At 32.2% G+C, this 14,453-nt stretch overlaps 1 protein-coding gene across 2 annotated transcripts; it reads right to left on the bottom strand.

Moving 5' to 3' along the window:
* Positions 1 to 2,212: 2,212 nt before the first annotated feature.
* Positions 2,213 to 9,133, bottom strand: LOC105216862 (uncharacterized). Of its 2 annotated transcripts, XM_029043231.2 has the most exons (7): positions 8,790 to 9,133; positions 6,846 to 6,948; positions 5,551 to 5,689; positions 5,142 to 5,457; positions 4,555 to 5,064; positions 3,243 to 3,455; positions 2,213 to 3,115 (listed from the first exon to the last, which is right to left on the bottom strand). In XM_029043231.2, the coding sequence occupies exons 1-7, from the start codon at positions 8,952 to 8,954 to the stop codon at positions 2,891 to 2,893; spliced, it is 1,671 nt and encodes a 556-aa protein (XP_028899064.2). In that variant the 5' UTR covers positions 8,955 to 9,133; the 3' UTR covers positions 2,213 to 2,890. The 2 variants fall into 2 exon arrangements, with proteins under 2 accessions (XP_028899064.2, XP_054083909.1); XM_054227934.1 differs by lacking the exon at positions 5,551 to 5,689 and having other exon boundaries at positions 5,142 to 5,488.
* Positions 9,134 to 14,453: the final 5,320 nt, after the last annotated feature.

Consider the following 14,453-nt stretch of genomic DNA (forward strand, 5'->3'; position numbering starts at 1 on the left):
AAAAATTGTGCATATTTGACATAAATCGGATCATTCAAACTGTGCTAAATAAAACCTTAATTTTTTTAATTTTTATTTCTTAAACTTTTAATGCAAAAATAATGAATTTCTTTATACTAGACTTAATATTATCATCGTGAGCAATGATTCTTTTCAGTCAAATATGAAACAAACTGTGTTTTAAATGGTCAGCAATTGGTTAAATGGTCATATTTTAGCTTTAAATAAATCAACAAGCAAGGAAGGGCTAAGTACATTTTATACTCTCGCAATTTATTGATATAGTTTTATTAAGATAATACACAATTTGACCCATATATTCGGTATAAAGTCAAATAGAATATCGAAAAACATCATATATAGTAAATGAGGGCTGAGGTAATTCCTGAACCAATTCCACTCATTTCCACCACCAAAGTACACTATATCCAAGACTATCCAAGAAAATATTTTATACCGAATTTCATTAGAATCGGTCGAGTAGTTCCTGAGATATGGTTTTTAACCCATAAGTGGACGACCAATTTCAACGAAAATTTAATTTTTTTGGCATTCCAACGGTATAGCTGAAGAATAGTCGAAATCGAATTATATTTTCCTTATTCCGCAATTTTCAAATCTGATTATTTATTTTACAATATATACAATAGTTTTCCGAAATAACGAATATTCGTTTTAACGTTAAATCAAATAACATCGAACCAGAATTAAAGTGAGTACTCGAATTAACGAAAAATTCGATGTAACGAATAGGCCTGACAATTAATGTGTTCGTTATTTCGGAAAACTACTGTACTTTAAATACAAGGTTTGCACGAATACTGCATTTCTAGTGTGAATTATAGCTTTTCAAGGCCCAGATATCCAATATGAATGTAGCTAGGTGGCAAAAATAGTTGAAATCGGTCCAGGAGTTATATCCGTCATATATACTGATTTTCGTTATTCCAGAGGACTTCATGCAGAACACGCGGGAAGAATTGTGTGCTATCTTTATAACATTAAATAAATAAATTACGAGAATGTAAAATGTTCGGTTACACTGAGACTTATCCCTTAATTATTTGTTACCTATGTTATCGTTTAAACGGTCTGTTGATTAGATGAAAATATACACAGATAGACGGAAATCAATTCGTCTCGTTATCGTAATCATTCATCATTATGTGTTATAAGTAACCGTTAGACGAACAAACTACTCTGTTAAATATATCGACAGAATAAATTATCCAAAAACAAAAACAAATTTTTGTTGCCATTAGTATCAAATTGATAGAGAAAATTCAAAATATTCTGCTCAAAAATCACTTAAAACAACGGGACTTAAAAACACTGGACTAAATTAAAAAAAAAAAAATCCAGGAACTGAAAACAATATTCGAATGCCAAAAGTAAGGAATATTTTCCAAATTTACTTAAGATCACCATAAAAATATCATCAAATCCAAAGTCGTTAAATAATGCTTAAAAAGGGACTCACTTGGCAACAAAATTGTTCTAATGATGGCTTAGGCATTGATGGCCGTTTGAGGTTAGGCGTTCTTGCGATTTCCCTTTTCAATTAACCAACAATGTCGTGAGTGATAATAACAGTATTCGTTTCGCTCAATAATCGCTTCTTTTTTAGTTTTGCTGAAAAGTTTCATATTTTATTTATACATATAGATATTTTGGATATTTAATTGTGACAGTCTATTCGTTTTAGACCAGTTAGTTGTTCGATTCGATTATCAATGAAGATAGCTATTATCAATCGTTGTTCTCCTTAAATAAGCATCATAAACAAAAAAGTTAATGAAAATTTAATAAATTTTCGAAAATATCTATAATTCGAAGTCTCTCTAACACGAAGTTTTTTGGTGGATTATAGTGGTAGGAGTTAGGAAGTTCAACTGTATTTTCACACCAGCGCCTGTTAAAGAAAAATACTATTGGTTTTCTTGTTCTCTGACTAGTATTTTAAAATTTATTTTTTTCTTAATTTTTATTTGTTAAACATTTTTGATGTGCTTTCATTAAGGAAATAATATTTTTATGCTTATTTCAGTAAAGAAATTTTTTTAATCATATTTTTTGTATATGAGTTTGCAGTGCAATCATTTTTGTTATAAATAATTTGAGCTTCTTCCTCTCTCTTTCTACACATAAGAAACTACTTTAAATTATAGGAGTACGTTTATGCAAAATAAATAAATTTCATATTTTTTTGTTGAGTGTATAAAGTTGCACTGACAAAAAACACTTATGATATTATTGTATAATAATTGAAGTCTGCCACAGTACATTTGCGTGAGTGCATGTAAATGTTCCGAAACTTATTGCCACTTATTTAAGAAAATAAAATTGCGTTCTTTTTTCCTACATAATAAAAATGTAGAAATTGTTTTCCAATGAGTTTTTTTTTTATTGATGTCATGTCATTCTGTGTCTGTGTTCTGACTATCTTTAGGGTTAGTACGTTTGCCAAATTACGGTTAATATATAATATATGTATGTGTATGTGTGTGCATAGTCAGCCTAAAATTACTACTAATGTTGGCTTTTCTACTCACAAGTCAGCGCAAACGCGTTGCTTGTTTTAATACAATTTGCATCATTTTCAGTAAATGCTTTCACAAAAAAATATTCTTTCTTGTCTTATTTCATAATAAAAATAAATATAATAACAGGCACAACTGTATAAGTATTAATATAACAGTAAAGTGCCACATACAGTGTACGAGTACATAATAAAAATTTGAAATGATTGCGTGGACACGAAGCCGCTGCGCCGCATACGGCATACTGAGCAGTTTAAATTTCAGTTTCAGTTTCAAGAAGAGTATGCGAACAAAAGTTGAGTCTGGTTCAAGTGTTAGTTGAGTTGTGAGTTGTTTTGTTGGCCTTTTCACTACTTTGCCGATGGATAGTAGTATAAGACAGTGTTTCCGGGCAATTGCCAGTGTGACGCCTGTAATTCAATTAATTGCAACAAGGTGCGACGGATGGCCGGTGCGGCATCACTTGCATTCAAGAAAGCATCACGCACCAGCGACAAGAGCAATTCCAATTGTTGTGGCAGTTGCAATTCCATATCTTGCCCGATGCAGGTTAGAACATAGAAAAGGCATTCAATCTGGAAAGAGAGCAATGTACATATTTAGAAGGTGCTTTAGAGTTTGAACAAATAATTTTACCCCTAAACTACATATTTTATTCGAAATATGTAATTTTATATTATACGCGTATGTAAGTACACTCACCTCGGATAGCGAACGCACTGGTGGCATGACACAGTCTTCGCAGCATTTGGAGAGTAACGTAAGTAGGACCAATGGCGGCGGTGCACCTTCACGTTGGGTACGAAGTTGTAATTGACGACGCTTCAGCTGGCAGAACATTTCCGTAAGGAAAGCCATAAAAGCGGTAAAGCGTAGACGGGAAGGTGATTTCATGCCTTGTATGGAGTATAGTAACTGAAAGGACAAAAATGAGTTACGAAATTAAAAATATATACAAATAGGAAAATATTAAGTATGTTTCAATATGTCAAAGATAAGAGATCAATATATTCTTTACACGTGGTATTCGGATATGGGATCCGAATTTATCTACTCTTGGAGATTTGATTCCATATTAAACTTGACTTCTTTAATTGATAGAATTAACAAGCAAAGAAGAACATTTTATACACTCGAAATTTAAAACAAGAAAACTATTATGTATAGTAATTGAGGGCTGAGATAATTCCTGAATCGATTTCACTAATTTTCACCATTAAGCATTATGCCCTAAGTAAATTATGCTAAGATATCTGTCATATTAACCGATATATAAGTTATAAAGCCCACCGGATGTTTGAAAACTCTAATATTAGGTATATAGAAGCTAAGTTATTACCCTATTTCAACCATTTTTAAGGCAGAGACAGATTATTAGAAGAAAGGGATTCCTTCTGAATTTATTTAAAAGATCTGGGAGTAAATTATGTTAAGATATCTGTCATATTAACCGATGTATAAGTTATAACGCCCCCATGTTTGAAAACTCTAATATTAGGTATATAGAAGCTATTGTAAGTTATTACCCGATTTCAACCATTTTTAATACAGAAGCACATTATTAGAAGAAAGATATTCCTTCTGAATTTATTTAAAAGATCTGGAAGATTTATCGGTATTTTCGGTAAAAAAAGTATGCAATGGCACTGAGGTCTTCATGTTCGATATATGGGGCTTTGAAAATTAATTATTTGATTGTTAACCGATTTTCATCGGTAATATCAGGGTGTCAAGAAAATATTATGTACCAAATTTTATTGAAATCGGTCGAAGAGTTTTAGTTTTTTATAAAACTCAGAGTAGTTTTCAACATAAAATTTGTAACCACATTCATGGTGTATAATCGGATGATAAAGGGAAATGTGTCCAGTAAGTTTGTTTCATATAGCTTAGGTAGAGATATAGACAAAAAAACTTTTTGGGTGCGGGCCCACTCCCAATTTTCAAATTCCGGTCCGTATTTTCAATGTTTAACTTTTTCCAAAAATTGGATCCAACAATTATTATCAATTACCTTTTCACGCTCCTGATACCACTGTCGGCATGTATTCAATAGGGCTTCCAAGAAAGTCTCCTTCTGTTCCTTAGCTATAATATTAAGACAGAGACGTGATATGGGCAACGCATAGCGGCGACCTTCAACAGCACGTTTAATGAAGTGTGACGTCAGTTCCATAAGTGCACGCGAATTCAATTTATTGGGATCGTCCAAAGCCGTGTCGATCAACGCCTGTATCTCAGGGCTGAACTGACCGATGTCGGTGACCTCATTGCCCAAAGCCAAACCAAGGCCAGCAATGCCACGTGTTAATGCGTCCGCGGAAGATAGAGATTTCGAACGCTGTAGTGGACTAACATTTATATACGAATCGCTTATGCCATTGGCGGCGGCATATTGCGACATGGCATTCAATTGTTGTTGCTGCTGTTGATAGTCGTGACTAAGATGATTTTGTCCGTTCTTGTGGCTGTGATGTTTGTGCGGTTCATTGGCAAATTTCACACGATTCGTGTTCGCTGTTTGCTGTAAACGTTTACATTTATATAAGTCTTAATACTGCAACAAATATGTAGCTGATAAAGGGTGTGTATTGTACATACGTGTAATATATTGCCACTGGATGGCGAGTTAATCAGCGGAATTTGTTGTGCAACACCACCAGAAAACCGATTCACGGCCATTGGATGTGAATGCGTAACCAAAATGGGACGATGAGCGCCGACGTGATGCATCTTATTGCCGATCGGATTAGTTGTCATGGGCATGCTGCCAAGTGAGAGTCCAGCCTGGCGACGATTGGCCATCGCATTTGTGGCTGCCATATATTGCATTTGCTGATGCAGTGCCACCGATGATTTGGATTGTGGCACTAAACCTTGTGGCGAAGATGTCGTTGGGTAGATGACCGCCGACGAACTGGAAGAATGTTGTAGGTTGAAGTTAAGTTCTGTAAATGGAAAAGCGAAAGCGAAATTCTATTAGCAAAGCCTTGCGACAGGCAGTAATTACCGACTATCTCCAGCCCTATTTGCATCTCCACGTGGAGGTGTGGTGCGCGTCGCATTCGAGCTACCCATTGAAAACTCCTGGGCATTAATGTTTAACCTGTTCAAGGCTGCCGGTGAAGAGGCGCCATCATTGCGAACATCTGGGTATTCACATGCGATTAGATGCATTTTTTTCCACATTGTGGTGATTTACACAATTGAGTGTGATAAACATAGTTTGTAGGTTTTCGAAGTTGGGTGGGGTGCAGTATGCAAATGGTGTGAAATTTCGGAAAAATACAGAGAGGAAAAAATGCTTCTATTAAGAAAGTGTGGAAAATTAAATTTCAACTGAATTTTGAAAATTGGAGCACATGCAATGTAACAGCTGAAGCATTTGTAGCCAATTGAAGTAGAAACTTTTTAAGTTAGCGAAGCTTTTGAAAACGAGAACGTCTGGCGATATAAGTATTAAATTGCATATTACTATTGGATGCAACTGAAAAGCACTAGTGTTAGGGCTTCAAATATGAAACTAACAATATGTAAGGGTGTTGCTCTTAGTTTTTTAAATCCCCTTACTTTCTTACTTTTTCAAATTCTTACAATATTTTGGCATTTTTAATTATTTTCGGATTCTTTCTGGAGACTAGACATATCAATATACATCCTCATCCTTGACAAGAAACCACTATTAGAGGAAGTCTTCGAAGATTGCAAGTACATTTCATAAAGGAATCTTATTTACACTTCATTTGTGAATGAAAAAATATGATGAGAAATAGCAGTTTTTTTATGGCAGTTTGTTAGCGATTAACTCTTCGATTATAATGTTATGACTTAGTGAAGCTTATTTCAGATACTTTCAAAGAGCTCGAAATGCTGTCTAGCAATCAAAATTGCCATAAACTAGATAAGGTGATTTCGAATATTTTTTACTACTTTACTATTTCTACCAATATATATAATTGCCAAAGATGGCAGCCTGAAAACCGACTTTCTTATTAAAAATATACAAGAGAAGGTCGTGAAATAAAAGATATTTTTTAAAGTTTTTTTTTGCTTTAACCGCATACAAAAACTAAAATTTTAGAATTGAGTCTTAGGTTAGAAACACTTTGTTTCTGTAATGTTACTATTTTTCCTTTTTTTCTATACCAAATATATATATAGATCCCTACAAAGCACTTTACCATTAATACTCTAAACTAATATATTCATTTAAATTCATTAAAATTGTCATTACTAATGTTATCTGGTTAATTCTCAATAAATCTTTAGTAAAAGCTTGTTAAAATTTTAGAATTTTACACTTACTCGGTGGTCTATAGATGTCTATAGCAGGTTTTCCACGTATTTGCCCGTGTTGATTTGCACCAGTTTGCACATTGAAAGCAAGACTACGCCTTTTGTTGATATTCTGCAAATAAAGGTTTCGAGAAAATGATTTCAAAATACATTGCATCAGATTTTATAAGTATATTAAATATATTTATGTATTTTTGTATGTACATATATAAAATTTATACTATCTATTAAAGCCATACAAATATACGTATGAGCCTTAAGCAAATAAACCACATGTTACGTATAATGAAACGTCCTGTACCTATTATAAATTTACTAAGTTGACAATTTACTATACTACATCACACACCTGGATTTGCGAAAAAATTATTATCCAGGAGCAATATTGTCTCGTAATTTGGGATAGTAAAGAAGTAAGTGTTGAAGTGATTTTATCTTGTAATTTATCATATGTGACCTGGTCTACGGAAAGGGGGCTTAGGTGTCAAAAAATCAATTTTCACTTTTTAGTTGATTCGGATGGAAGATGAGATGTTGTTTATTTTTAACAGCTGTTTCCCAGAAAACTAGTTTTCGCACGTTAGCTCCCTTTTCGTAGACCAGGTCACATATAAGTTTAACATAGACATCAAACAATATTTACCGTATAGAGACTAGTCTTATAGTATTCATTCAAACCTATTATAGCTCTCGTCTAACATCTTTGCAAATCAGTTGAAATTTCAATAAACACAAAACACAAGAATTTCCTTACCTAGAATCTTACAAACACCTAACTTTACCGAGTCTTATTGTGGTACAAGATACTTGTAAAACATGCTGCAAAGTGTTTCATTTATCAAATAAACTACTTTTAATGATTAAAACTGTTGAAAGAATATCAACCTCCGAAATTTTATACTTCGCTACCTACATGGTAGGAATACATTCCAGCTTTAGCATGGGGTGTTCTGATAGGGAAAATATACACAATAAGTACATACTAAAACTACTACCACTTGGATCTCGACGTCTAATCAAATTACGCGCAGAAATATAGTTTCTTGATTGTTTTACCATATTCAATGGTATTCGATTAATAAAATTTAAGGCATGCTGTGTGCGACTGTTATGTGCACTTGGTTGACTTTGACACTTTGGTTGACTTTCAGTGGTCAGCAACTACATATTAGCGTTCTAGCGATAGGACTCAGTTGTGTAAAATGTACCCATTTATCATCACAAAAATTAGTGCCAAATTATCCTGAGGTATATGTTCAAAAAATAAGGGAGCAACGAGCTCGAAAATGTTTCATTTTCAAAAATTTGTTTATTATATGAAATTGAAAAGCCTAAGATGTTAACGAATTAGCATAATTTCATTTCACGGTCACCAAAAAAATATCGAAAATTTCAAGATGTGACGGGAACTCAGTACTGAATCGTTGAATGGGCCAAATGACCCAAATTTACCTTAGCTCTTGTCAAGCCATTGCTTTTATGAACTGTGTATTTTCTCATCCGGAAATAAGATTTTATTAAAACACGAAATTCCTCGTACAAATTCCATTATAAACAACAAATCAAAAGTAAAGTCATTTGATGACCAATACCTATAACTACATATAAGTGAAAGACAAATATTTTTCCTCAACATTTGTTAATATAATGCATTAGAATATAACCTCTAATGTTTATAAAGGATAGGAATTTTCTACACTAACGAGAGTCGCTCTAAAGTTTTTTAAAAAATATTTACCTGAAAATCTTAAAACGCACGAATCGTACCAGCTCTAATTTACGAGAATTAATCAAACACATTGGAATGGAATATGTATGTATAAGTACATATAAATATAATATTTGAATGTATATGCACATATACACACAATTTATACATGTATACACAAATTCTACAGAAAATGTGCTTTCCATCCGAAATCAATTTATATGAAATTAATTACATTTGCCTACCTGTTGATTGGAGGTGCGCACAAAACTGCGTTCTCTGAGTATGGCGCCAGGTGTGATATTGGGCATCGCTTGAAATTCCGGTGATTTGCGTATTTTACGCGCGTCATTTTGTTGATTGTTGAGGTGCTGTGTAGCTTGTTGTGATTGTTCCACTTGTTCAGCCATTTCAATATTTTATTTGTAATTGGCAACTTTGACCACGTGTCTAATAGGTTTTACTTTTCTAATTGTTTACAACTTACAACACTTTTTTTTGTGAAATTATAAAAATCTTTGGTTTTTTTTTTATTCCAACACAATTTTCAAAATATAACTTTTTAATGTTGAAACTTCAGTTCAATTAAAATGAGTGTTTTGTTTTTGTTTTTAAATATCACAAAGTAATTTGCATTACAAATCTAAATACAATTTGAATACATATATGCTCTTATATACATAGTATATCGCTGAATGCCTAATGGCTTTATGCGGAGCAAGTATATGAAGAATTCTCCTTGGTCGTCTGCAAAAAAAAGATAATAAAATCAGTAACCATTTGATTAAGTTTAAAAACGTTAAATTACAGGCTTTACTGTAAATAATAAAATAATTTTAAATAAGAATCATAGATTTCAAACTTTTCATCGCATTGCGTTATAAGTGAAAACATCACATAATACAAAGTGGTTTATTGTAAAACTTTCAAAAAATAGTAAACAAAAGTGCTATCTAAGCGTTTCTCTGTCAAACGCACTTCAAAAAGGAAACGATATGAGATAACGGCTTCGATAGCAGCTTCGGACATTAGTACTGGGTAAAATCAGGTATAATTGCCCAATTTGGATGACATTTTGTATGAATTAATATTATTCGATTATTAATCTTCTAGGGACGAGCATTTCTTTTTAAAGCTTTCTCAGGACAGAACTAAACGCTATATGCCAGGAAACAGACGAAACTATTTTTGACGCTATACTTTTCATGAGATTTTAAAGAAAGTTTTCTGGACTAGGAAGAATCATTTGTGCATTAATTAAAAAATGAGACGACCGTCATCACCACCGAAGAGGTTTGTTGAGATATCATTCTATTTGAAAGGTAAATGTATTCTAATGATATGCTAATGGGAATGACATAGTTTTCTTCTGTTTTTGTCTTTTTCAAAAAATGTTTACCATTGGAGATATTAAGTTAAGAAAGTGTTGTGTGGCAGTACCAGCGACAATATCTTGCTAAGAAAAAGTTTTTTTTTAAAGTAATCTGATTTTAAATAAAAACGAAAATTAGGAAAGACTTTCATTGCGGTGGCACTTCCTACTAAGCCGCGTATATTCGATTATTCATTACACGATACAACTGTACAACACTCGGCTGCGCAATGGACCAAACTTATATTTTCCGGGAATTCTAATTTTGGAAGCTAGCCTCCAAAATCGAAATACAGTGGAACTTCCATAACTCGAATTTCTATAACTCGAAGATCTCCATAACTCGAACTTTTGAATTGGAATTGCGTTTAGAAATCAAATTTCATACAAATTTCCTTCCATAACTTGAATTTCTATAACTCGAATTTCTCCATAACTCGAACTCTTGAAGTGGCAAAAGAAGTAAAATTTCATACAAATTTCCTTACATAAATCGAACTTTTCGACCAGAGCGTAATACAAAATTTAAAATTTTACTATCAAGGAACAATTTTAAAGGAGTCACTATATTCGTATAGAGGCGAACAAAAAATATGATATTGCACTTATAGACTTCATAAATCGTGTAATAAAGGCATGAGATACAGACGTCAAGAGCCAAACAATTGCAAAGTTAGTTACCCAATTTACAGAATACATGTTTTAATGTATTTAAATAAAACTTTTTGCGAAGTTAATAACTAAAACTGTGGGTAAATCTATATTTTATACCTTTTTGGAAAATTTATGTTTTAATGAAAATTTCTATAACTCGAAGCCTCTCTAACTTGAAGTTTTTTTGTGGATTATGGTGATTCGAGTTAGAGAAGTTCCACTGTATTTGGCTTCGAAGTTCAAAAAATGATTTATTAGAAAAATTATTTTAATTACAGGATGTACTTACTAAGTCAGATGCTATAAAGGGTCCAGTATTTTTCGAGATATTATATAATTTTTTTATTTTTTTCGAAGATCTAACTCAGATACTTCGTATCATCTTGTTTATACGTAGGCTTAACTATTAAAATAAGAGGAAAATGCAGATTATTTATATATTTTTGACTTTCTAGTAACCAAATCCAGAAATTAATAACAATTAAATAAAAATTTTTTTGGAACTTTGGAGTCAAATATTTCGATTTTGGAAGCTAACTTCGAAAATCGAAGAATACACTTTTTTTTGCTTATGACTCAATTTCTTGGACAAACTTAGTTTGGTCCAATACCAAGAAAAAAATTAATTTTGCAATATAGTGTTATTAGGTAAGAAACCTAATATTATTATAAAAAAAAATATTTTTCGTAAAGAAGTTTTGGAAATTCTTACATTTTTAAATGATAACAAGGATGCCAGAAACTTTCTTTATAAGTTTTATATTAAATACGAGTAGTTACAGGATCTGCGTAATAGTGTGTAACCTTTTAATAGTACATCTGTAGTATGCTATTCCGAATATACGATAACTCCTAACCAAAGAAACCACTATTATAAAAATAAATTAAATATGAATAAAGGAGCTTAGAAGTACTGTTACTTTTTGCTTTTAATCATCGATTTCACCCTGAGAACCAAATATAACAAATTTGAGAGAAGGATAGTATTTTTAAACTTTTCCAGTTTTATGTCTACTAAATTCAGAATAATTTTCTTACTTGGCTTTCGAGCAAACATATTTTTCATGGGCAAAAATAGTTATAAGATCAATATGTATTTATAATATTTTAAAGGGAAAAAGACAAAGAATATTTAAATGGATACAGATAGCATGTTGCATAAGCTGTCTGTTAAAGATATGTATGTAATTCATCCAGCCGTTTGCCGCAAAGTCATTAATTTCAATTGCATTTTGATTAATTTCCGGTTATTAATATTATTCGTAGAAATTCAACATTATTCTTTGATTATCTAAATTCAATTCTAAAATTAAAATTTAGTCACCATATTTTGAATATACGAGTAGTAGACACATGCATGCTGCATTTACACTTTTATGCGGATATACAAACACACATATTTTCTTATAGACGTACTTATAAATACAAACGAATATGTCCAAATCCGTCTAAGATCATTAATAAAATAACGAGTGTTGAAATTCGTGTAATACTTGGTAGCTCCATGCAGTAGGTGACTCATAAGCAGAGATATATGTATTTATAATAGGCATCTGTTGATCTGTTGATCTATGAGTGTATGAGTGTCGTACGAGTGTGAACAATACGCTTTTAATGTCTGCCCAAAGAACTCGTGAACATTTTGCGTAGTTATATGTATATGAACACAGGTGCATTTTTAGATATTCTTTGTGACACCCATCGGACTGGTTATGAATCAATTTATTCATTTTGCAACCACGACTTGAAAATGTACGCATATACATACATATGTACACAAGATCACTGTATTAAACGAAAACTCGAAGTGATGACAACTCCTCAAAATATCACTATAGAACAAAATAAACAATTAACTAATCATATTTATACATTCATATAACTATTCATGTTCATATGTATGGTAATTGAGTGAATACCTAAGCATATACTCACTCCAAATGGGTAAGAATGTAGTTTATTCTTGGGCTTAACTTGATCAAGTTGAAATCATAGTATACTCTTAATGGCCAAGATTAACCAACTTTTTGCAAGGTAGAGACTAATCGATTAAATAGAGGGTTTGCTTGGTATAAAACCTTTGGGAAACAAAGAAACTAAAGAAGAGAAGAAAGCAGCCTCATTATTACATGATTTAAGAATGCATAAGAACATCTTTAGCACACAATGAAATGCTTGGGCCACGAAGGTCGTACGAATAGTATGAGTCCAAGTTAGTGGCCAAACTTGTATTCAGGGTCCAACGGTAAAGTTATTTACAAATAGACTACACAAATTCGAAGACTTCTAGGAACATAGCATTTACAATATTTTATTTTGAATTGGCAATGTTACATATAAAGATCTTTTAAATAAAAAAAATTTATTCAGTTCCAAAATATTGCGGTCTTAATCGATAAATATTTATTATTTTAAATTTTATTTTACGATTTGATTGCTCTTGAAAAATCACTCTTTCAATGCATATGAACACTTAAGCATCCACACTACTCATGTATATATTCGTACATATGTTAGTACTTATCATTTTGAATGACATGTGGGCGTGCAAGTTTCTCTTGTGTTGCTTTATATTTCATTCGTATTGAGTGTGAGATCAGCAAAATATAATAAATTACTTTTACCTACCCACGATGCTTAAAAACTTAAACCTACTAGTTTTTTTCACTTTTGTGCAAATTTTGCGGTCAAGAGAATATATAAGTATATGTACATATATATATACATATGTATATATGTGGGTTAGAAACCGGCATTAGCTGACAGCTCGAGCTGGTTTTACAAAAGTTGCTAATAATAACTTTCTTCGTTGGATATTCTTAATTGTAAGATAAATGTGATTATGCTATTAATAGTTCAATGCATTGGGTTAATAATAAGCTGCAGTAACTCAATAATTTTATATGCAAAGAAATCAGAAAAGAGCAAAGCACAAAAATGTAAATGATTATACTAGTTTTGATCTAATAAAGAACTCGATCTAAGTAACTAAGTATAGAGGGAAGTAGAGGACAACTGAAAGAAATATATGTATATCTAAACTTCGAGATCACCTAAACCCATTGACCTTAGTACCTTCCTGCAATCAAACACACCTAAAAAGAACAGATATGCCTACTAAAGAGCAACGTTCCACCAAAAAATCACTTGTATGAAATAATCTAGTTTTAAATAGATTTAAGATTTTATAACTTATTTTTAGGCTTGAATGAGCAGATTCAATTTATTTATTTATAGTATTTAAAGAACGAACATTTTTTCGAGATCTGTAATAAAATAAAATTAAAACAAGTAAGGAAGGGCTAAGTTCGGGTGTAACCGAACATTTTATACTCTCGCAATTTATTTATTTAACTTTATTTATATTATTTAATACACAATTTGACCCACATATTCGTCATATATATTGTATAAAGTCCATTGAAAGTTGGAAACCCTAATATTAGGTTAGAAGCACCGAGGTCCTCGTGTTCGATATATGGGGCCTTAAAAACCTATGGTCCGATTTCGGCGATTTTTAGAATGGGGCTGCCACACTATTAACATAGTATTTGTGCAAAGTTCTGTTTATATAGCTCTATTGGTTTGCGAGATATGCACAAAAAACTTAGTAGGGGGCGGGGCCACACCCACTTCCCCAAAAAAATTACATCAAAATATGTCTCTTCATAGTGCGATCCCTCATACCAAATTTTATTTCCATAGCTTTATTTATGGCTTAGTTATGGCACTTTATGTGTTTTCGGTTTTCGCCATTTTGTGGGCGTGGCAGTGGTCCGATTTTGCTCATTTTCGAAAGCAACCTTCCTATGGTGCCAAGAATTAAGTGTGCCAAGTTTCATCAAGATATCTTAATTTTTACTCAAGTTACAGCTTGCACAGA

The sequence above is a fragment of the Zeugodacus cucurbitae genome, chromosome 3 (assembly GCF_028554725.1).
Source record: "Zeugodacus cucurbitae isolate PBARC_wt_2022May chromosome 3, idZeuCucr1.2, whole genome shotgun sequence".
Taxonomy (NCBI): domain Eukaryota; kingdom Metazoa; phylum Arthropoda; class Insecta; order Diptera; family Tephritidae; genus Zeugodacus; species Zeugodacus cucurbitae.

Excerpts from the sequence above, each read along its gene's own strand:
- LOC105216862 (XM_029043231.2), bottom strand. The coding sequence starts at position 8,954 with ATGGCTGAACAAGTGGAACAATCACAACAAGCTACACAGCACCTCAAC. Across the intron at positions 5,458-5,550 it reads AATAGGGCTGGAGATAGTCG|TTCGTCGGCGGTCATCTACC; the intron begins GTAATTACTGCC and ends ACATTCTTCCAG. Across the intron at positions 3,456-4,554 it reads GGTATCAGGAGCGTGAAAAG|TTACTATACTCCATACAAGG; the intron begins GTAATTGATAAT and ends TTGTCCTTTCAG.